At 33.0% G+C, this 22,550-nt stretch overlaps 3 protein-coding genes across 9 annotated transcripts in view; 1 reads left to right on the forward strand and 2 right to left on the reverse strand.

Moving 5' to 3' along the window:
• The first annotated feature begins 491 nt into the window (after positions 1 to 491).
• LOC112683245 lies at positions 492 to 1,387 on the forward strand. Its single transcript, XM_025554163.1, has 3 exons — positions 492 to 653; positions 713 to 963; positions 1,042 to 1,387. The coding sequence occupies exons 2-3, from the start codon at positions 746 to 748 to the stop codon at positions 1,328 to 1,330; spliced, it is 507 nt and encodes a 168-aa protein (XP_025409948.1). The 5' UTR covers positions 492 to 653; positions 713 to 745; the 3' UTR covers positions 1,331 to 1,387.
• A 1,517-nt stretch (positions 1,388 to 2,904) lies between these two features.
• On the reverse strand, positions 2,905 to 4,860 carry LOC112683258. The gene has a single exon (XM_025554182.1). The coding sequence runs from the start codon at positions 4,472 to 4,474 to the stop codon at positions 3,182 to 3,184; it is 1,293 nt and encodes a 430-aa protein (XP_025409967.1). The 5' UTR covers positions 4,475 to 4,860; the 3' UTR covers positions 2,905 to 3,181.
• An 11,194-nt stretch (positions 4,861 to 16,054) lies between these two features.
• The window catches only part of LOC112683261 (RNA-binding protein Musashi homolog Rbp6), a 433,196-nt gene continuing 426,700 nt past the window's right edge, over positions 16,055 to 22,550 (reverse strand). For 2 of the 7 annotated variants that reach the window (XM_025554187.1, XM_025554184.1), the window contains 3 exons: positions 19,969 to 20,229; positions 16,333 to 16,405; positions 16,055 to 16,218 (listed from right to left, as the gene is read on the reverse strand). In XM_025554187.1, coding sequence (XP_025409972.1) covers positions 16,173 to 16,218; positions 16,333 to 16,405; positions 19,969 to 20,229 — 380 coding nt within the window. In that variant the 3' untranslated portion in view covers positions 16,055 to 16,172. Of the gene's footprint in view, positions 16,219 to 16,327; positions 16,406 to 19,968; positions 20,230 to 22,550 lie in introns of all 7 variants that reach the window. The other 5 variants (XM_025554190.1, XM_025554191.1, XM_025554186.1 and 2 more) reach the window with 5 other exon arrangements.

The following is a 22,550-nucleotide window of genomic DNA, read 5'->3' on the forward strand; positions in this document are numbered from 1 at the left end:
AAACGCAAGTTTTAAGAGAAAATTGCAAAAGAAAAGCTGAAGAATCAATTTACACACGGCCACTTAAAATTATTCGCACCGAACTTTTAAATTCTTCTCCAACATCAAATTTAAACAATCAAAATGTAAGAAATGTACGGAAAGCAATGTATGATAAACGGAAGCAGACCTATCCTAAATTACCAACTTCTTTGGATGAAACAATTCATCAATTAAGTGACTTAAAAAATGAAGAATGTTTTAAATATAAGGGTCAACAATTCATTTACATGCCGACTGATGATAATTTTGTATGTTTAACTACAGAACAAAATCTACAATTTATGACAAATAATTGTACTGAGTATTTTGGCGATGGCACATTTAATTATGCTCCAAAATATTTTATTCAATTGTACACAATACATGGATATAAAAATGGATACTACTTACCACTTGTTTACTTTTTTTTACCAAATAAAACTAGGTCTACTTATATTAAAATGTGGCAATTTTTAAATAATTTATGTTTGAAATTATGCGAAAAAAGTTTGCAAATTAACACATTTCATGTTGATTTTGAAATTGGAGCTCATCAGGCAATTACAGACGTGTTTGGAAATATTAAAATAATTGGATGTAGATTTCATTTAGGACAATCATGGTGGAAAAAAGTAAGAAACAGTTATATAATATAGTGCTTTTTTACTAAAATATAATAATTTGTTTGTAGATTGTTGGCGAACCTTCACTCAGAATAGCATACATGGACAACAGTAATGAACTAGGGAAATGGTTGAAAATGTTTTTTGGTTTGGCGTTTATTTCCCCAGAAGAAGTAGTTGATGCATTTCACGAGTTAATATCAATTTGTCCAAATGATGACGGTTTCATATTTTCTGATTACATTATACACAACTATATTGAAGATCACTGCCAGTTTCCTCCAAATATTTGGGCGGAAACTCCTTCGCTAAACCCAAGGTTTTTAACAATATTTTTTAAAACTTATTATAAAAACTTTTTTTACTAATTTGTATTGTTTTATTTAATTTTTTTTAGAACGACCAATGCAGCTGAAAGCTTTCATCGCACGTACAATTCACAGTTTTATTCACCTCACCCCCATGTTCATACAGTCGTTAGGGTATTGATCGAAACACAAGCGGAAACATCGACTAAGATCAATTCAATTCGACACAAGCCTGGAAAATTACAATCCGCAAAAGAAATAAAAAAAAATGAATTGAATATTCAAGCCTACAGCCAGTTTTTAAATCGTAAGAATACGGAATCTTTATTAATTTATTTAAGTCAAATTGGAAGCAGATACCAAGGTGTATCAATTTAATTTATTATTATCAAAAAATCTAGCTAGGTATATTATACTGTATTATAATATGAATGTGACAACTATTTATAAATATTTTGATTTTATTATTTTGATAAGTCATAAGTCATAACTATTATTATTATTTTATTATTAACAAAAATATCTATATACTGTGACAGCTATTTATACTACTATCATAAGTATTTTCATGCATATTAAATATTGACTATGAAAACATGATATTTTTTTGTCATGTTATATTTTGATTTATTATAATTATTTAAATAAATGTTTTTATACGATACAGTTCAAAATTGAAAATGGCAACGTTGCAGAGTTTTTTATGCTCAATCGTGTTGGTTTTCTTTTGTATTTCAATTTCCTTTGATACGCCGACAATTTATGCTCAATCGTGTCGCAAGAAAGGTGTTTTATGCTCAATCGTGTCGCAGCCACAAGAATGGATAGAAATTAGATGTGCAAATTTAATTTCCAATCTCTGTTTCTCCAAAATAATGTGTAGATAAATTATAATTAATATAAATCATGATCATAATGTGCGAGTATTTCATTGGCAGTTGTATACATTTATATATTTGGACGGTGCGGCGCGGCATGGCACTTCCACAAAATTCCACGTTACCCGCACCATAACGAGAATAATAATAATTTTTCTTGAAAATATGTTCGATAATAAATTATTAATAGCCAACAGGTACCATGAACAGCTTTGAGATACATACAATATATATCGTTGTATATATACTGCTGTACATACAATTTATATAAAACAACGGTGCTGGGGTAAAATATTGATTCCCATGGGCCATAATGATAATATTCGTGTTATTAATTCAATAAATAATGTCTTTATAATTTTAAATCATTGTTCAATAGATATTAGATTTGAAACAAGCCGTAATATTAGCCGTAGATTTTAAACTAATCGGGACCGACCGGACCGGACCGATCTAATTATATTTTAGAAACCGGACCGAACCGAAATTATTATAGTTTAAACCAGGACCGGACCAAAATTATTCAAAAAAAATATTGATTCGAACCGAACCGATCTTTCACCTATTTTTATACTATAATATCGGACCAGACCGGACCGTGCAGAGCACTAGTATCTATAAACGTATTTAATTTTTTTTATTTTAAACTCGTTCGGTCGTTGTTATATTCAATGCATACCGATTACCTCAATCTCATAAATTCGTATATTCTAATAGGGAAACACGTAAACTTTCAATTTTGAGTTAAAAATATTTTCTTTTAGTAAAAAGCAACTGTTACGGTGCAAAGTTTAATTGTCATATCTGCAAAGTAATGCATTAATGTGGTAACTCAAAAAATGGTATTCCTCGTAAAAAAAAAAAATCTGAGAAACAGTTTGATATGGTACATTTCAAATTTTTACATTAACTATGACATGACGATGTGAAATCATCAAAAATACATTTGATTGGTTTTTTTTTAATTTTTTTTTTTTCAATTGTTTTTTAAATTCATATGATACTGATTTGCTACACTAAATCATACACATAACGAATTATCGATTATATATTATATTAAATTGGCAAGTTACGGATTACATTTAATAATATCATTCACGAGTTTTCAACATAGGTTGCTGGATTAGTAATAATAATAAAAAAAACGTATAAAAATCATTGATCTTATTTTTAATCTTTTCGGTTCAACTTGTCAAACCATTACGCAATAAATAACAACATTGATCGATTAATTAGGAACATTGTAGTCGAAAACGAAGCATGATATTGATTTAGAGAATCACGACTTAACTTTCGACCGAACGTTCGTTGCGTTCAAAAGGACCTACGATAGACGTGTGTCCGCGATTTCCTATCCAATTATCTTACGCTCAACAGTCGATTTCGAGTCCTTCGGGTCGGACTTTGCGATCGCTGCATCGCCATACTGTTTGACGTTTTTCGGATCCTCGGAAGCCGACTTCTCCGATTCTCCTGATTCCGCATCGTCGCCGTCGTCGAGTGCAGCAGCGGTACCGTCCACCGACACCATTCGGCCAACACTCTGCTCCCCGGTGGCCCTTGGAGGTGCCACGGCGTACGGCATCATGGACTCCGACTGGACCGAGTAGCCGTACTGCCGTCTCATACCGTCGTCCATCCTCTCCTGGACCATTTGTGGAAGGATGGCGTCGAACGAGGGCTGTTGCGACAGGACCCCGCCAAAGCTGGATATCGGGTACTGCTGCTGCATCGGTTGCATTTGCATCGGCTGCTGTTGCATCTGCATCATCTGCCGCGCTTGACCGTTGTAGCCATATGACGGTTCCGGTGCGTTCTTCATCATGACCGACCTGAACGCGGCAGGAGCGAACCGTCTGGCGTCGATCGTGTCGTAGTCGATCGAGTCGCGACCGGGTTGGTCGAAAGGGATCGTCGCGATGTCCACGGTACGCATTATCGGCACGTCGTCGACCGATAGCTCCGGATCGACAGTCCTGACCATGGTCGGGTAACCGTCGTCGGCCACCGATCGGCCGTAGTATGATCCACCGCCGTAACCGCCGTTCTGATCGTACGTGGGGCACAATGACTTCATCGGTTGCACGTACTGCACCTGAGCCTGTTCGTAGTGCACCTGAGGCCGCTCGTAGTGGATTTGCGGCCGTAAAACGTGCACCTGAGGTTCTACCACGTGCACTTGAGGCTGTACCAAATGCACTTGTGGTTGCTGGTAATGTACCTGCGGTTGCACGTACTGCACCTGAGGTTGTACGTACTGCACTTGAGGTTGCACGTACTGCTGCACCTGAGGGAGCACATAGGTGGACAGTTCCTGGTGGTGTTCGGGCTGTTGCACGTACACTTTCACGGGTTTGGGTTTGAGCAGGTTGCACTTGGCCGAAGCGGTTTTCGCATCGGTTCGCCTATCTTGGTTGGCAATGGCGGTCGCGGCGTTTTCCGTTTTCTCGGCCAACAGCATGGCCAAGGTCGGTGGGGCCGCGTCGCCACACACGACCGTTTTCTTTCCGGTTTTTGACACGTCAGCCAAGACGCACAGCTTGTTCTTCACGGCCGGCACGATGTCCTTCTTCGAGCGCGGTTGGCTTTGATCGGCTAGTGTTCCGACCAGGCAGATGACGAGCAATACTAGAGCGTACTTCATGTTGACGGATTGCTTAGCGATCGATGACTGGTTTCAAACGCCCGATGTCGGATATAAAAGTCCGTCCGTGCCGCCCGAATATTAGTGCTGATCGGCAGAAATCGTTTCACAACCGTATCTCTATTGAAAAATGTACAATGAGGCTAAAAATTCAACATAAATGATTACGAAATGGTAATTGAAAGACAACAGCGGATGGTAACCGATCGACACGAATGTTCCGTGTGTAAACAAAATTATTGTAGTGTTACGATATTAAACAATAGACTTCCGAGTGTTGGAAAAACAAAAGTAATATGGTTATCGGGGATAAGTAGAAAAAAAAAAGTTCAATATTTGGCCCTTATCCATTCCTAAAACTGTTTCAGTTTATAAAAAAAAGAGTTTATTATACCATAATTGTTTTTTGTCTATAAAATCACACAACAGTATTTCAATTATAATTCTATAAACTAATACATTTAATTTCTTTCAATAAACATTTTGTAATTTATTTGATAGATCAATGTTTTTTGAAAATTACAAATGTCAAATACATACATTTTATTTACATTATTTTTTTTGCCTAATTTATTTTAAAAGTTTTTTTTACATAGTATTAAGTAATTAGTTAAATGAGTAAATTATTTTTCAAACGTGTATTTATTTACATAAAATTGTGAAGTATGAATGTCATTTTGATAATGTTTATTCTAATTAAATTGTATTTTAACTCTTTCGAGTATTATATCTTTCATGTAGTTATATATTATAACATATAATTAATAAGAATAGTATAATTCTCGTAAGTCGAAACTGTTTAAGACTTAACTGTTTTGAATCTAAATATGAATACAAACGAAATTAATAATATCGAAATTATACACGTCAAATATGATTATTTAAAAATATAATAATTTGTATTCGTTTAGTTGTTTATACATTACATTAAGTTACAACCAAAAAACAATTAATTATTATTCTACTAAACCAATATTAATTGTTATAAATTCAGGGTCCGGATATTAAACATAAAATGTAATGAATGAATTCTCAATTTTTTCTTATTTTTCTGCAGATTGCTAAATATGCCGTCACAAAATAAAATAATGCATTAGCTCAGTCGTTTCAAACTCGATATGAATATTTATTTCTTTAAAAATTAAGATTTTTTTTTTTTGTTTTATATAATATTTTATATTTTGACAGTTTGGTTCAAATAAGAGATGTCAAGTATCAAATTTTTCTCAAAAACAAAAATAAATTCTCATTATTATTAAAAAAAAATCAATACACAATACAATGTCTATTTTTCTCATAATTATAAACGATAAAAGAAACACATTTGGTCTTAATTTATTTTGTTTATTTTAAATATTAAAATGAGTAAAAAAAAATGTGTTTGTTCGCGAACCTTTAACGTAAATATATCGTTGTAATTACATTTGAGTTAAAGACCACATTAGGCATCTCTATAAATTATTTGAACATCCTACAAAAATAAAGTTGTATAATATTTATACTCATAAAATAAATGAGTTACATTTTTTTAATTATCGGATCTTAATGTAGTCATAGTTAAAACATATCTTTATGATATTCAATGAATGAAAAAAATATTTTCAATATAAGAGAACACATTTTTTTATCAAATATATATTTAAATATTTAGGTATTTAATATAATAATTTAACACAATTACATTTTTTATGTACAACAAATATGATTGTGAAATCGTCTAACAACGAATAGGAAATCGCATGACATGGTATGATAAGTACATTTAAATATAAGTTAGTAGTAGGTAGGTAGGTAGGTATACATGTACATTATGAAATGAAATAATAATTTATTAATTTATCGAACACTGCAGGTGTCGTCGTCCTATTCCGCCATCATGGAGTAGACTTTTTTTAAGACCAAAGGAGTCTGGTCGTCCTCGACCGTGGGCTGGTCATCGGTCAGCTCGCGGTCGTCGGTCTGCCGGGGTTCTAGGTGCTTGGCGTTGCATTCGCTCTCGGCCACGTCCTGGTCTTCGATCTCGGCTGGTTCGACCGTTTCCTGCTTGCTGTTACTGGTGGGCTGCACTTCAGCGTCGGGTTGCGGGGACTCGACCACGGTGGCAGTCGTTTGCGGCAGGATCACAGCGGCAGCAGCAGCGGCTTGTGGCATGTCCAGGGTTCCGTTGATGGCCGCTATTCTGTTGAACGCGGTCAACTGTCCGGTGAACCCGGGGTTCTTGCGCAGCTGTTCTAACATGAGCAGAGCATGCTGCTGCTGCTGGTAGTACTGCTGTTGCATCTGATGAACGGTGAGCGCGAACTCCTGCTGCCTGCTCCGTTGCTGTGCGAACAGCTGCTTCTGCAGCTGATCCCGGATCAGCGCTTCCTGTTGGCCCCTAAGCTCGTCGTAGTACGCCGATAGCTTTTCGACGGTGTTCGTGGGAGACGTGTCGTTCGACGGCGTCAGATGCGGTGCCTCAACGGATCGGGCCACTGGGAGGAGTTTGGCCACCGAGACAGGTTCGGCCACCGTTGCAACGGGTTCAACCACCGCCACGTTAGCTTGGGCCACCGGGACAACCTGTGGGGCCCGGTCGTTGGACCTGCCTGACCGGCACGCGGTCGGTTCCTCGTACTCGATCGGCACAGGTTTCGCCGCCATCGCGGCCGCCATCTCCGCGGGATAGTACTGCCTGAGCAGCGCTTTCGTGTAATCGTCCAGGAAGCATTGGTGTGGTTTGCCCGTGACGATCACAGCCGCGACGACCACCAGCACCACGCATAAGGTGGTTACCTCGTGGCAGCGCATGGTTTTGGGGTTCTTAGAATGCAAAGGAAGATGAAGGGCTCAGGACGATGGGCCCAGGACGACGGTGCTCCGGCAATTAGCTCGGGACGACGGGTGCGAGTCGAGGGAATATAACGAGCTGCTATTGTCGGCTGAGTGCTATAATACTTACTCGATGGTGGCGTGACGAACGATGGTTGATTCAAGCCCACGGCCCACTATTTATACGGTTCATATGACATTATCTCGTTTCGGCACGCACATGGGTACCTACGGGTTAATACATGTTTTCCCAAAACAAAACTCGAATCCGAGTGCGCGTGCCGACACGTAACGACCTTCCGGCCGACGTGTCCTCGGCCAAGTGTTATCGTCACGTTGTAATGACAATTCGGTTCGTTTTTCCCATCCAAACTGAATTACCTAATAATAGTCAATAAACTTTAAAGCTTTTCTAGCTAAAACTAACCGTTTCGATAACATATGAATCGAAATCTACTAATTTCATTTTGCATTTCAGATTTTTTTTTTTTATTGTTATTAATAATAATATTATAAAACTAGTCTACGACATTTTTTTTCATTTTTTTTTTTTTTTTTTTTTATATATAAGAGGCTTTTTTAACTATGTCTCACTAGTCGAAGAAAAATATAAAAACGATAAATTGTTAACTATCAGTGCACGAAATGCTCTATACTCCGATGCCTTTGATAAGACTGATCACAACACTAGAGTCATAAATAAGAAATATGATAAATCTACTTTTAACCTGTATTATGTCATTCGAATATTGTTATATTTGCTGTAGTCGTAGTAGCATTTATGGTCTCATAACAATATTGAACTTTTGATTGAGTCTTTTGTAATTTCATACGGTTCGGATATTTTAAAAATTGTTCACAATCATTACGAGTGATTTGTTCTATAGAAATGGGAAATTTTATGATTAATATATGTCATTAATATTGTCATTTATAATGACAATATTATTAATGTGTAACCTCTCTTTACCGATCGGTACATAAGCACGTACATAAACTGTTCACACTATTTCGAAGACATTTTCGAGTTTCTCCGATTTACGGAGAACACTATAGGAACATATCGAAATTTAGAAGTATTGTGTAACAAACAGTTTTCGAATGATCTCCGATGAGTAAAGCATAATAATTATTGTGTTCTATGTGTACGATTTTGTCGGACCTCTCGACCACTGCAACTCGGGATTGCTTTGTTTAAATATGTTCATGAATTGGAAACCGCAAATAATTTTATATATTTTCTAGACACTTTACTGGGCCGCGACGACGGGTCTGTGGCAAAGTTGTTTTGTAACGTCTCAACCTCGGAGCAGCTCATCAGCCTTTACAGTAGTGGTACGATACGCTCAGTGGCGGATCCAGGAATTTCTTTTGTGGGGGGGTTCTGAAAAATATTTTCTCTTGAGATATTTTTCATAATATTGCAGTCAATGATTGATAATGAATTAAGATAATAGTAAGTAATATAATACATTAATCTATATAAGAATACTAATTTCTTGTATGAATAAAAATAAAAATTACATACTTTCCTTCATACTTTTTTAAAAAAATAAAAATAATTTTCTTAATTCATATAATGATTGATTTTTAATATATATTTTTCCTGATTTTTTTTTTGGGGGGGGGTTTAACCCCCCCCCCCCCCCGTGGATCAACCACTGGATACGCTTCAGACGACCATGCGCTTGGTTACAATACAATACGATTAATTGGAACGGGACAGTTTTAAAAAGGTATACCATTTGCTACAAATGAATCGATCGAATAACAAGACGTGCGCGTTTTAAACGTGAAACAATATTTTTATTTTTTTAATCATAGTTATCGTTCATGATAATGATTATATAATAATATATTGTATAAGAACTTAAAAGTAAGCAACTTTAAAGTAGATATATATATTTATATAAATATGTATAAATTATATATACATAATACATTTTGTACAAAATTATTTATTATACCATATAGTATTATGAAAGTTTTATTATAGAACTATGTTAAGCACGGTTTTTTGAATAATTGAAAGCTTATCGTCGTTTCGTATGTTTCTATGTCATACTCGTACACACACATACACATACACACAAACAAACACGCGCGCGCGCACACACACACACACACACACACTCACACATAAATATATGTGTGTGAGTGTGCGTGTGTATGTTATATTTTATCGATAGGAAGAATACACGTAAACGCAAAAAAACGGTCGAACGAACGAAAATTGTATGCCCGATAAAACGAATTCTACTTCAATGTTTTGAAAATCACTTTTTGAATTTCGATCGAAATTTATTATTTTATTACAGTTTTAATTATTATTATTATCGAAAAAATAATCCAATAAACTTTATTTCCTGACGCACGATTTGAGTGATTTTGTTAATTTTGTGCGTCAAACAACAAGGAAAGGTCCACGTCCACGTGTCGCCAAATTTTTCAATTATATTTGAATATTTGAAAATTAATATTTTACTCCACAGCTATAACGCGCCACGTTTCACTAGGTACCTGCATCGGTGTTCAATGTTTTAGCATAAAACTCATTGTTGTCTAGACGTATATCCTACTATACTACGGTTAAAAACTTTTGACCAAAAATCAAACATAATTTAACGTGTGTATGTGTAATATAATCAAATATTGTTATAATTATAATTATTTTTTTTTTTTAATAAACGCCTAATCAAAGGTTCTATAATAAGATAGGATTACTCTATACAATAATTATTTGGACATTGATAAAACAATTTAAAATCTAATATGGTATAATAATATATAGTTTCTTAACGAAAGTATTATTTAAGACTATTTAAATACGTAATATGATTATAAATGTGAATTAATTATTTTTTTTTTCATCCAAAAATTATAACACTCCGTACATATTTGTGATTACGTCTTTTATGTGTGGTACACATTTTTTTTCTCGCGTATGGACCCATCCTTGACATTCATAATAATATATCAATATAAATCATTGTATAATAGTAACACAGTTATACATTATATATATATATATATAAAAAAAAATACAATAATAATAATTTTATCATAATAATCGAAATAGTAATAAATAAATATTATAAATTGCTTCGAAGTGTCTTTAAATCATTCTTTGAAAAAGATTTAAAAAAAAAAAAAAATAATACAATTTTACAATAAACAAAGTCATAAACGTTGTTTTTCTCCTGTTATTATTTTTCGTTACAGCGTTCGACCATATGTTAAAATTCTAAAACCAAAAACACACACATACACATTCACACAGACACCCATGCGTACAAACACACTCACACACACACATACATAGTATTCCGTATCAGAATCACAGTATTTATTATTGCAGCATAAAATAGTATCATTACGTAATATATTTAAATTTCTTAAATTTTTTTTTTTTTTTTTGGTACCATAAGTATATTATGTATATATAAAATGTATATATGTATAAAAAAATTAAACAAACAAATAAAATTGTGTACACTACGCTAATTATTGCCATAATAAATCGCTAAACATACGTTTTATATTATGTTTAGCATTGATATGGTATTGAATTGCCACTGTTACTAGACAGAGATTTATAACATCTCGTCAATATTATTATCAAATTTCACATTAACATAGGGTCAAAATTGGATACATTTTTATATTTATCATAGTTTTAATTTTAATTATCATATTATGCATACCGTATTATGGTGAATGAGTGTATCTATTACATGACTTATGCTCGTATCGATAATCCTAAACATAGGGGACGGGGTAGCGATTGGAAATAAGTAGAGGGGTGGGTTTTGTTGCAAACATATAGTTTCAAGACAATATATATAAATAATATACATAAAATATTTACGCATAATACATGTATACAATTATGTTATATTGTTATGTATTATATATATATATCGTCTTTGTGTAAAAAAAGATTGAGCTTTTATCTTTTGTAAATAGTTTATATTATTATGTAAATAAACGTATAGTGTGTAAACTTCATGTTCGAATCAAAAACGAAAATAATTGATTTATTACAATCGTTACAATTAAGTTAATTGTACGAAATGCATGATGTAATATAAAATTTAACGTACTAATTTAAACATCTATTATTACAATTTATTACTTTTATAACGTTTATAATTATCAAATATTGTAATTGTTACAATTATTATTTGTTCAATTTTCCTCCCCGGGAGCCCAGAAACCGAAGTGAAGTATACATTTCCAAATCATTTTTGGGTAGAATAAGTATAGCGAATTTTCTTCTTTATACATATTTTTAGTCTTACGTAATTGTTAATAATGAATATCACATGTTATTAAAAAAATAATAATAATAATAAATCATAAAAAGTTATAAACAAAATCACTTAACAGTGTAAATTATACTCAAAAGCAATCGTATATAGAGCAAACAAGAGCGATTTATAATGAACCACAATGCTACAAACGTGTGTATAGGTTATCTAACTATAAATATAAATATTTTAACTTATTATTATTAGCTATATTTTTACTTGGAATTTGTTTCTTTTTAATAGCGATATACATTTTTTTATATCCATTTAAAAATGTTCGTCTCTACGACCGTAGATGAATTTATAATTTAATAATTTTATAATTTAGTTAGGTATGAAAATATGTACACAGAATTATTCAAATTTACCATTAACAATATAAGTACATTTTATTATTAATATTAACTTTTGTTTCCTATAAAACACATTAATTATATTTACAAATTTAAGAACAAGCGGTTTTTCTGTAATAGAGTGGTGGGAACTTTAACGTAATGCGTATTACTCGTCATTTATTTTTCGAGCAATTTCGAAAAATAATTATTTTTCTTGGTTCACTTTTTCTTGTTTTTTTTTTCGTTGAACGAACGGAGATTCGGATCGAAAGTAAGCAAGTTTTGAATACGGCATCGAAGGTGAATAGTGGTGACGGAAATTATGCGTACAACCGTGATACGTCGTGTGCGGTTGTAAAATGAAAACTATATCCACTCTGTAACCTTTTACGAAAAAAGTTATTAATTTCGACACCGAAATCTCAGAGAATTAGTACCGTCCACCACTCTATGAATAGTGTGTTTTTTATTTTTTTGTTTTCTTTTGTCGTTTATATTACATATATATGGCGTTATTTTTAACATGGCCACAAATTCATCGTAGTAAAACCACGGGATTCGTTTGTTTCACTAATATACAATATTCATAATGTGCTAGTCGGGAAATATATGTATATATAACAAACGAATAATCTTTAAACTATCATTAATATTTATCTAAAAAGTGAGATTTTTTCATCGAAATATTTAACGAATTACATACTAAGCAAAATATTCTAAGAATCAAAAAAAAAAAAAATAATGTATAATATATTTAATCATATATGTGTGTATATTCGTGTTTCATATTTTAATAGTAACGATCTAGTCTCAGGACGTGTGCGTATCGTTTTTGTCCTGTAAGAAACGCATGTTCTCCGGTGGCCACCTCCCCTTCCTTTTTTGACAAAATGAAAATCACGATGTGGCAACGATAACGGTCATTTAATTACAACGAGTACAACGTTTTGTTTTAACGAAAGAATCGACTTTTCAAAGACATCATGGTGATGTAATAGTCGAGGGGGATTGCTCCCGATTCAATTGTAAACTGAATTAGGTCCCACTTAGTATTATATTCATGTATATATATATAGTATAATAATATTTATTAGAGAATCAAAATTTAGTACGAACAAAATAAAATATATTTAATGCACTATGATATCATCGCTTAGTATTGTGATCGCTTTATCGGAACGGAAACGTATCAAGTAACATTTCGAACGATGGAAAGAAAATCCGGAACCAGCAGTTTTATCAATTGTTGTTATTGTTATTGATTGCGCCCCGTGCAGGTTCGAATGGTTGAGAGGTGGTTTTCTTCCGAAAGTATTCATCGGTAAAATTTAGGCACGCACGTATGATATTCGAAAACTTTATACAAAGCTTGTGCGTCGCAAACATTGTTTAGTTTTCGGTTGTTTTCGAAAAAAACGTTTGCCGGAAAAATGACGGTGGATCGTGGTGCATTCGATCGTTTTATCAGGAATGGATTTTATTGAATTCCTCTAAGGATCGCGGAACGTGAACAGGGATCGGTCGTTTCAAAATCGACACGATGTGACGTTGTCGTCGATCGGTGCGTTTCGATGTCGTTGTCATTGTACAAAAACCGTTAGATAGAGAGAGTGAGTGTGATTGAGAGAGTTGGGAGAGAAACCCCTCGTAATTATTCGTAAAATATCGCTTAACGCGCGGCTTCCATCGCTGGTTGGGGATAATAATGTAATGCTCGGTCGCAACATTTTTCTTATTTTTTCTCTTACATCGGCGTTACGAATCACTATGATAACGGATACCCGGTTGTGCACCACGTTCATAGGATATAAATATGGAATTGCGATGATAGGATGCACGCGACAAAAGAGATACGGTTAACAATACGATTTCCCGTACCGCGAGAACACGATTATACACACATATACATAAGTGTGAGAACATACGTGTACATGGAAAAATTGGTCTCGAGATGTGTACCGGAAAACCGAACACGATACAATCCCATAATGTCATGATCTGTACTGTGTAGGTATATACATATAAATATATTATACATCGATTAATACGAACTAAGTATTAAGCTATTTATTTTATGACTATTATATTGGTGTTACGCTTAAAAAAAAAAAAAAAAAACGGACATTTTATAGCTATTAGAATATTATTATTTTAATCGTACATGATACACAAATACATTTCGTGTTGAATAATATAATATAAATAAACTTTACGTTCGTTCAAAAGGATATTTGGGAATATTGGGCACGGGATGTCCGAAACAAATACATTTAACCGTTTGATACATCGAAATAAAAATAAAGTAAATATGATAATATTAAAAATTAAACTATTGACGAGTTATTATAATATTATTAATTTAAAGATAAGTTTTAAAACCGTAATAACAATAGTATTTTAACAACAATTATAATTAATTAAATATTTTGATAACAAATGAAAAAGAAAACAAAAACGAAAAATTAATGACAAAAAATAATTTTAAAAATACGTAACAAACATGTTATAATAATAATGACAATAATAATAATAATAATAATAATAATAATAATAATAATGATAATTATAATATAGTTTATTGATTTATATCATAAAAATTGTTCGTTAAAAAAGAATTATAATAATATGATGATAATAATAAAACAAATATCGATTATCACCAAAAATAAATATCAAATAGTAAAACAAAAAAAAAAAAAAAAAAAAAAATTAAATAAAATAACGAAAAAGTCAAATTGTAAATCGTTCACTTCGGGGTCGTAGTGGTGGTGGTGATGGTGGTGGTGATGGTGGTGGTGGTAATGTTATATAATATATAATATAGTTGTTTGGTGAGTTAAAATAATATTGTGGCCCATTATAATTATTAAAATTTTACATAAGTCATCGTGGATCGTCCCGTATATTTTATTTTAGTACTATTATTATTTTTTTAGTATATTATTTAAAGTGTGATAATAGTAATAATAGCAACTAAAAAAATATACTCGTCGTCGTTTCGATGTACAATGTATTATAATATACACATTAATCATAACCTTGACAAAGTATTTTAATAATCTATCGTTTATTATACATTTAAATACGTTCTCGACCGATGAACTTTTTTACCCACCCGTTTATCGTTTTGCTTTAAATTTTTTACTCGTAACACGTGTGTTTAGCTTAGGACTAGAAAATTAAAAATACAGAGTAAACCAGTCGCCGTATCACGCGCACGCGCGTATTTTGAACATTGGTACGTTACAATAACAACAATAACAAAAATGATTATAATTAATAAAATAACTTTAATACTATTAAGACTCTGTTTTTGGGCGGTGTCATTCGATTTCATCTGAATGGTTATAAAATGGCAAACGCTGTTTCAGTTTTATTATATAGTCTGCATGCGAAGAGGTGTGGGTGTACCACGTCGTGAAAGACGTGTCCGGTGCATATTGTAAAAAATGGTGGTTGGAAAAAATAAAAAATTTAAATATAATTTGAACGGACACACGGACCCGTACGACGAGATTCGTTTATTTTTATTCATCATAGACATTACGGCTCGTTGACGATATCGCAATAATATTATATTATACCTACATCTATGTATATATTATTATAATATTGTAATCAATATCTTAACGGTGCTGAAATGATGGTCGTTGTTCAGGTTCGACAAATGAAACGGCAATTATTTATTTTAATAATTTGTTATTGCTATTATTGTTATTGTACCGTCGTGATTGATTATGAGATCTTAAAGGTCTTGGTTTAGTTTTGTTTTTCTTTTCTAAAACTATACGGCTGCGCCTTTATATTATAATGAGCAACACGTGACGTTTTATTTCGCGTTTAATTTGCTGGTTTGATTCATCGTTCAGAGATTATAATTAGTTTAGGTAGTTATTATTATTATTATTATTTATAGTATAAGTATTAAGTAAATATTATTAAATTTACATATTTCGGGTAGTTTCAATTATATAATAATAAAAACCCTAAAAAACAAACGAATATAATAATAATTATATAATATTTTTTTTCTTTAATGTAATCTTAAATATTAATTTTTTTTTATTTGTTATCATAATATAAACATTATTAATATAATAAAACATGTTTTTTTTTAATTTTAATTATTATAATTATAATATAATATAGAAACGATTATTATTAATAGCATTATTGAGAAAGAAAACCTTTGGTGTAAGTGAGAGTGAGTGAGACATTTATATCTCTGGTGATAGTTGTGAGTTATTGAGTCAAATCACACGCGTAGGGGTGACTAATATCGGTCAACCTGTAAAAGATAGAAAACCCAAATTAATTCAAAAATATTATCACCTTTAAGATGTGTATGTGAAAAAAATGTCATCGGTATTTTAATTTTATAAATGAACAACAATGACCTTACGATGGAAGAAATTTATTGACTCTTGCGTTGTTCAATGGTACCCATTGGTAAAAGCGGCCGGAATCAAAGCTCCCTGAAAAACAAAATTTTCAATTACTATACGGACGCATGGTTTTCCAAAACAAATGTATTATTTTTTTTAAACTTGATGTGTGTGTGTGTGTGTGTGTGTGTGTATGTGTGTGTGTGTGTGTGTGTGTGTGTGTGTGTGTAAGTGTATGATGTATCATGCTGTCATTTATAAAAACGAAAAATCAACAAAAATATAAAAATGCAAAGGACCACACGTTACAAGGATATCTAAAGGAAAAGTGTTTTTTAAATAATCCATTTAGTGGGTAGCATGATAATTATAATATACGAGTAGATCGATTTACGGCCGACGAATTTCATGCAACTGGCGAAATCCCTAAGTTTGTTGCAACGCGATTACGACTAATTTTGATCGTAATAACAGTACAGTATTGTGCATTAATAAAAAATTATAGCAAAGATTACACTTTCGATTCGATTTGGTTTTCTCTTTAATCACGCGGTACTTGCTATCGTATTATAATATCAAGTGGCAAACGAATTTATGGTTTTCAAACTTTCAGGACACTTTCCGCTTACACCTATACGCACACTGCGGTTTCAGGTAAACAGAAAGGGAAACTGAAGCGTTTACCCGAGTCGAATTCTACCGCTACGACGACGACTACTGCTACACGTTTCCGTCGGGAAAACTTACGAAAACAAATTTCAAAGTCGTTCCGGGGGGGAGGGGAGAGGTTCGTTTTCACGGTACTACTATGGGTTGGTTATGGGACTATGGGATTCGTATATTTTGCAGAAACTTTAATACATCGTGTTACACATTATTGATAGCAATATTAATCCTCAAGTCCGATCAATTGTATGAGAACAGAGGATAAAAATAAAATTTCAAAATTCTTCACTATCGAAAGCGATGAAGTGCGAGCGGGCACCGCAAGTTCTATATATAAGTTATATCCGCGTGATCTATACGCCTACGATGACAATGATAATACGATTTTTTCCTACCGATTGTACGACGATACTAACTGGACCACGAAACCTGAAATATTTTGCATTTTACTTCGATTCTTGAACAGCTGTAGCAACGAAACAAAGTATTAGAGTAAAATTATGAAACACTTATAGCAAAGAAACGACTGTGTCTTTTTTAAGTTTTTTTGAAAATTATTTAAGCGAATAATAAGTCATCAAACAAAGTTTACACAAATCTTCTTTTGCCATAGTTACTCTTTGAAAATATAATCAAAAGATTTTTTGTCCAATTAAAAATAAAACATTTTATTCAAAAGTTTAGATAAAATATACAACTTATAAGATTAATATAAATTATAAATTAAATATAACTTAGTTTCTTAAAAATATTTTATGACGGAAAAATTTATTTAAAAAAAAAAACAAACTGTAAAATTATTCATATCTATTTTTTCGTTTTGATTCAATAAACGAATAATATTAAGGTAGGTATACATAACGATGTTATTTCAAGAAAGCGGGAAGAATATTTGTTTTTATCTAATCTGAGTTTTATTTTATAGTGACAGTTGACAAATAAAAAATATTTATGAAAACAAATTTCGAAGGTTGTTCAACAAATTGTTTAAAATATGAAAAAAATCACTAGTTTGGATGATTTTATACACATATTATGATTATTCGTTATATTTAGTTTTTCAATTATCAAGTGTGTCATCGTCGTTTTGTAATTTAAGCGGAATGAATAATGTGATTTTATTATGCATATGTCGGCCAAATATTATAGTTTTTCTAAATAAATAATATGAACTCCGTGAAATTGTTTTCACGTAGTAGGAATTTTACAATGATATCTTTATATTTTCTAAAAAATGGTTATTTGTAAAACACGAAGATATTAATAATATTATTGTGCATACAAATGCGGATTCAAGCTAATTGTTAACATTGTTGGTAAAAAAATTCACGTAATTATTACTATTATTATTATAGTTATTATTATTATTATTATTATTACTATTGTAGTCGTCGTACACGATGGATAATGGAAAAATGTTCAAAAATAATATTTAACATTGTGTGAAAATTCTTCGGGCGAAGGGAAAAAATAATAATAACTTCTTATTTTATCGATTTTCTCTGCGGATACACGACGAATCTAGCATGAAAAATCGTTGCACCACAACAATCCTTCAACAATGCCACCGATGGAAATATATATTATAATGTAAAAGACGTTGCCGCCACTTCAAAGCTCCGTGGAAATACGGACACAACGTAAGCGGATAAACAAATGGTGACTGCAATGACACCAGGTAGTAGGTGTGCGAGGAGGTGTACAGGTATAGCAGGCAGGCGTGATGTACCTACATGTAGCTGATGTTCACGCGGTAAAATATTAGTTAATTTTGTGGCAGACGCGAATCGAAACGGGCCGCAAAGTTTGCAGGTACTACTTATACGTGTATATACTAACTAAGCGTCTCCTATAATGTACATATATATATACTTTTAATAATAATAATTTGGAATCCCTGTGGGTAGGGGACGGTGGTGGAGCCGAAGAGACGAATCCTCGGTTCTGCACCGTGGTGATTAATTATCGCATTGATAACGATGAAAGGGTGCGGACGGGGGGGGGGAAGGAAGATGATGATGGAAGTTGAATAATGTATCGCACAAATTCCGACGCGAGTAAATATATCAAATACACCCACGCACTGGAGTTATGTATGTGTGTTTTGCGGGCGAAAAACGTTCGTACCTATATACACGGGGTATTTATCCCAACGGACCGTTCGATCTTTCACGCGACTCGAGGGGTTGAGAGGCGACCGCGGGTAGTTTCTAACAATATTCAGCGTAGACGTTCCGTCCCCCACACGTATACTTGTAAACATAACAATGTATTTTATACGACAAACGGATTGGCAATGTCTGTACCGCTAACGATGGTACGTACAAGTCGACGACCCGATGGGCAAACGGTATAGCGAAGGGTGAAACGGTCATCGATTGTTATCGCATTATGAACTAAAAAAAAAAAAAAATGAATTAGGAAAGTAAGACGTACAGTTTGGCAGCTGCGAGAACACGATGCATAAAAAAAGACTCATTACAGACTTTGCACAGTTCATCCTTGGGGCGGCTACTGGGTCTTGTACTGGGATAACAATAGGAACTAAGAGAGTGTGACCGAGCCGCGGAATCGACCGATTCCGATGAGCTGAAGATTTCTACCGAAACCATGTCATTTATAATCGACGTTTCAGTGGCGTGCGACGATAACGATGACTATGGTTTGGAAACGATCCGCTCAACAGTAAGACCAATAAGACCCTAACGATGTACAAGAATAACAATAATATGTACAAGTGCGTGTGAGTGGTGATGCATTCGGTGTGATGTGTCTATCTACATCGAAAGAAAAAGTGTATCTAATGAATTTTAGGGGAGGTGTCGCAGTATGCGGGTTCTTACGGATGGTGTGTTGATATGATAAAAAAAAAAATTCAAATCAAAAATACACAATAATATACACAATAAACATGTACGTGTAAACGAACAAAAAAAAAAAATGTCAAAATGTTTGTTACAAACCCTTACGCAAATCGGACTATATACCTACAGCATTGTAATTAAGTGGCGCACCACGTGAGACGGCGATCGCGGGGAACGCGGACGGTTGCGGTGACGCTGCTTGCACGTAATCGGCCGGGTTCGAGCTGTACATGTCCATGGTGGACGGGGCACCGGGGCCGGGCGACGTGGCCGGCGGGAACGCGGTGGCTCGCGGGTTGCCGGGGCCGCCGGAGTGCGGCGACGCTGGTGGCCCGAAACCTTGTGCGGCGACCGCGGCTGCCTGATGGTGGTAATTGCTCATCACTTGAAAAATACACACGCACATTCAGAACATGTAATCATTACATAACACGATAATAATGTGAAACATAATTATAATAATGATAAAAATAAAAATATAAATTTATCGTTTCACGCGTACAAAACCACAACAGCAACGACAATAATAACAATAATAATATGTATAGAACACAACGTACCCAAATAACAATTTATTGCATTTGATATCGTGTTGTATAGTGCGTTGACATCAGTCGATACGATAAGAGGGACCGAGTAAGAACGAAATTTGTGACCACCCTCTTACGCTAACGATCATTTTTTTTTTTTTTGAGGTATTTTTATTACCAGTAAAATACCGCCACCCCCAAATTTAGTTATTCCCGTTCCAATACCACCGATTATAACACATCGATAACATCATAATATATAAGTGTAATGTGCGTTTCAACGTGCGCACGAGACTCGTATGTTAGGACCCAATGGCGCACACAGGATTTTTTTTTGGGGGGGGGGGGGTCAAGGTAAAAATATAATACATTTTACAATTAACAAAATTATGCAAATCCTTAGTATATTTTGCCTTAAATAATAGCATTGATAATAGAATAGACTATTCTATAATCAATAATACTAGGTATTCAATACTAGCTCTTCATATTTCAAACTTGTAAAATTTGTAAATTTTAGCCTAGACATCTGAGAAAATTTCGGGGGGGGAGTACGACCTCTTAAACCCCCTTTCTTCCCTGCGTACGCCACTATTAGGACCACCTATGTACTTGCTTATGGGGGTAGTCATAATATTAATGGATTTAGTAAACGTACGAGGCGACGGAAAGTGCGAACGATGAGCACGGATATCGTACCGACTATTTTCCTCGTAGATTTTGGGTTTTATAAAATAAAAATATGTTGTGAAATTTTCAACGATATTTCTGCTGATATCGATTTGTATATGGGACACGTATGTTTAAACGAAAGTATCTTTTGCGTTTATTCCATCCGTTTTTACTGGAAATATTTTATCGTTGTTGATGAAAAATCGTGTCAGAACGTTTCTGAGAACAATTTATTTCCACTCGCTAAATCTATAATAACCAATCGATGGCTTATCGTTTTTATGTTAATAGTTAAAACTATTTACTTGATTCAGATATTTACACAAGAGAAATTTCCCGATAAATTGTGTAAGATTATCGTACGGTTTCACAACAAGAAAAGAGCTTATAACACGAGTATAGCTCCTCACCCATACTTAAGCTGGCAAAAATTTTATGACTTTATGAATAATTTTGATATATTATTAATTTTAACCCATTATATACATAGGTACATGCGCACGTAGGTGAGTAAATAATGTTGATATTATTTTAAAATATGTATGTTATTTTGGTTTTACAAAACAAAATGTATGTTATTAGTATAACCATTATTATTATTATTTATGTTGTCGATGTTTATAAGCTAACCTCGAAATATTTATTGCTGTAAAAAATTTTAAGTAAAATTAATGAATATATTATTAGTAGTGAAATTCATATCGACAAGTACGTGTGTGTAGATATATATATATATATATATATTATTATTATTATTATTATTGTATTAAATGGAACGTATGTACATTTCACGTATGATGCACATTCGGACAAACGAGACTAACGCACGTGTTAGTTAAGTGAAAATAGCAAACTGTACTGCTAAGCAAAGCAATAATAAATTGTATTAGCGCGATAAAAAAAAAGAAAGGACATATCAGGTTACATGTATATTTTTATTTCAAACATTTCCTTTACACGGCATATTATTAATATCCTTTACCACTTATAAAAATATAGTAAAGAAAATAATACTACGTTTAAGTGATTTTATCAATAAGATTTATTTTTTCGTTGATACAATAAAGATTAATTGTTCTTGAAACGTTACGTTAAAAATAATTTTAAAAAATGTAATATTATATAGTACAGCGAATACATATATCATGTAGTCGTACATTTATATTTGTAAATAATCGTTTTGCTTTCAAAAAAGTATAATAAACGAATGCAGCGGCGAATAATGACGTAAATATATTAATTTAATATATACGTATTGTTTAAATGCCTATATTTTTGTGTTGTTTTATAATATTACCATTGGATATATTATTGTATAGTATGAGCCGTATCATTATCGTTTGAGATAAAATAAAATATTATTTTGTAACTTATAGGCGCATTACTAAGTTATTACACATAATCATTATTATTTACTATTATTACGATACATTATTATAGACACGGATGTTTAACATTGAACTTATAGTTTAAATCATTTTCAACGTGATTGGAAAATTTACA

The sequence above is a fragment of the Sipha flava genome, unplaced genomic scaffold, assembly GCF_003268045.1.
Source record: "Sipha flava isolate LNK unplaced genomic scaffold, YSA_version1 222_pilon_pilon, whole genome shotgun sequence".
NCBI classification, from domain to species: domain Eukaryota; kingdom Metazoa; phylum Arthropoda; class Insecta; order Hemiptera; family Aphididae; genus Sipha; species Sipha flava.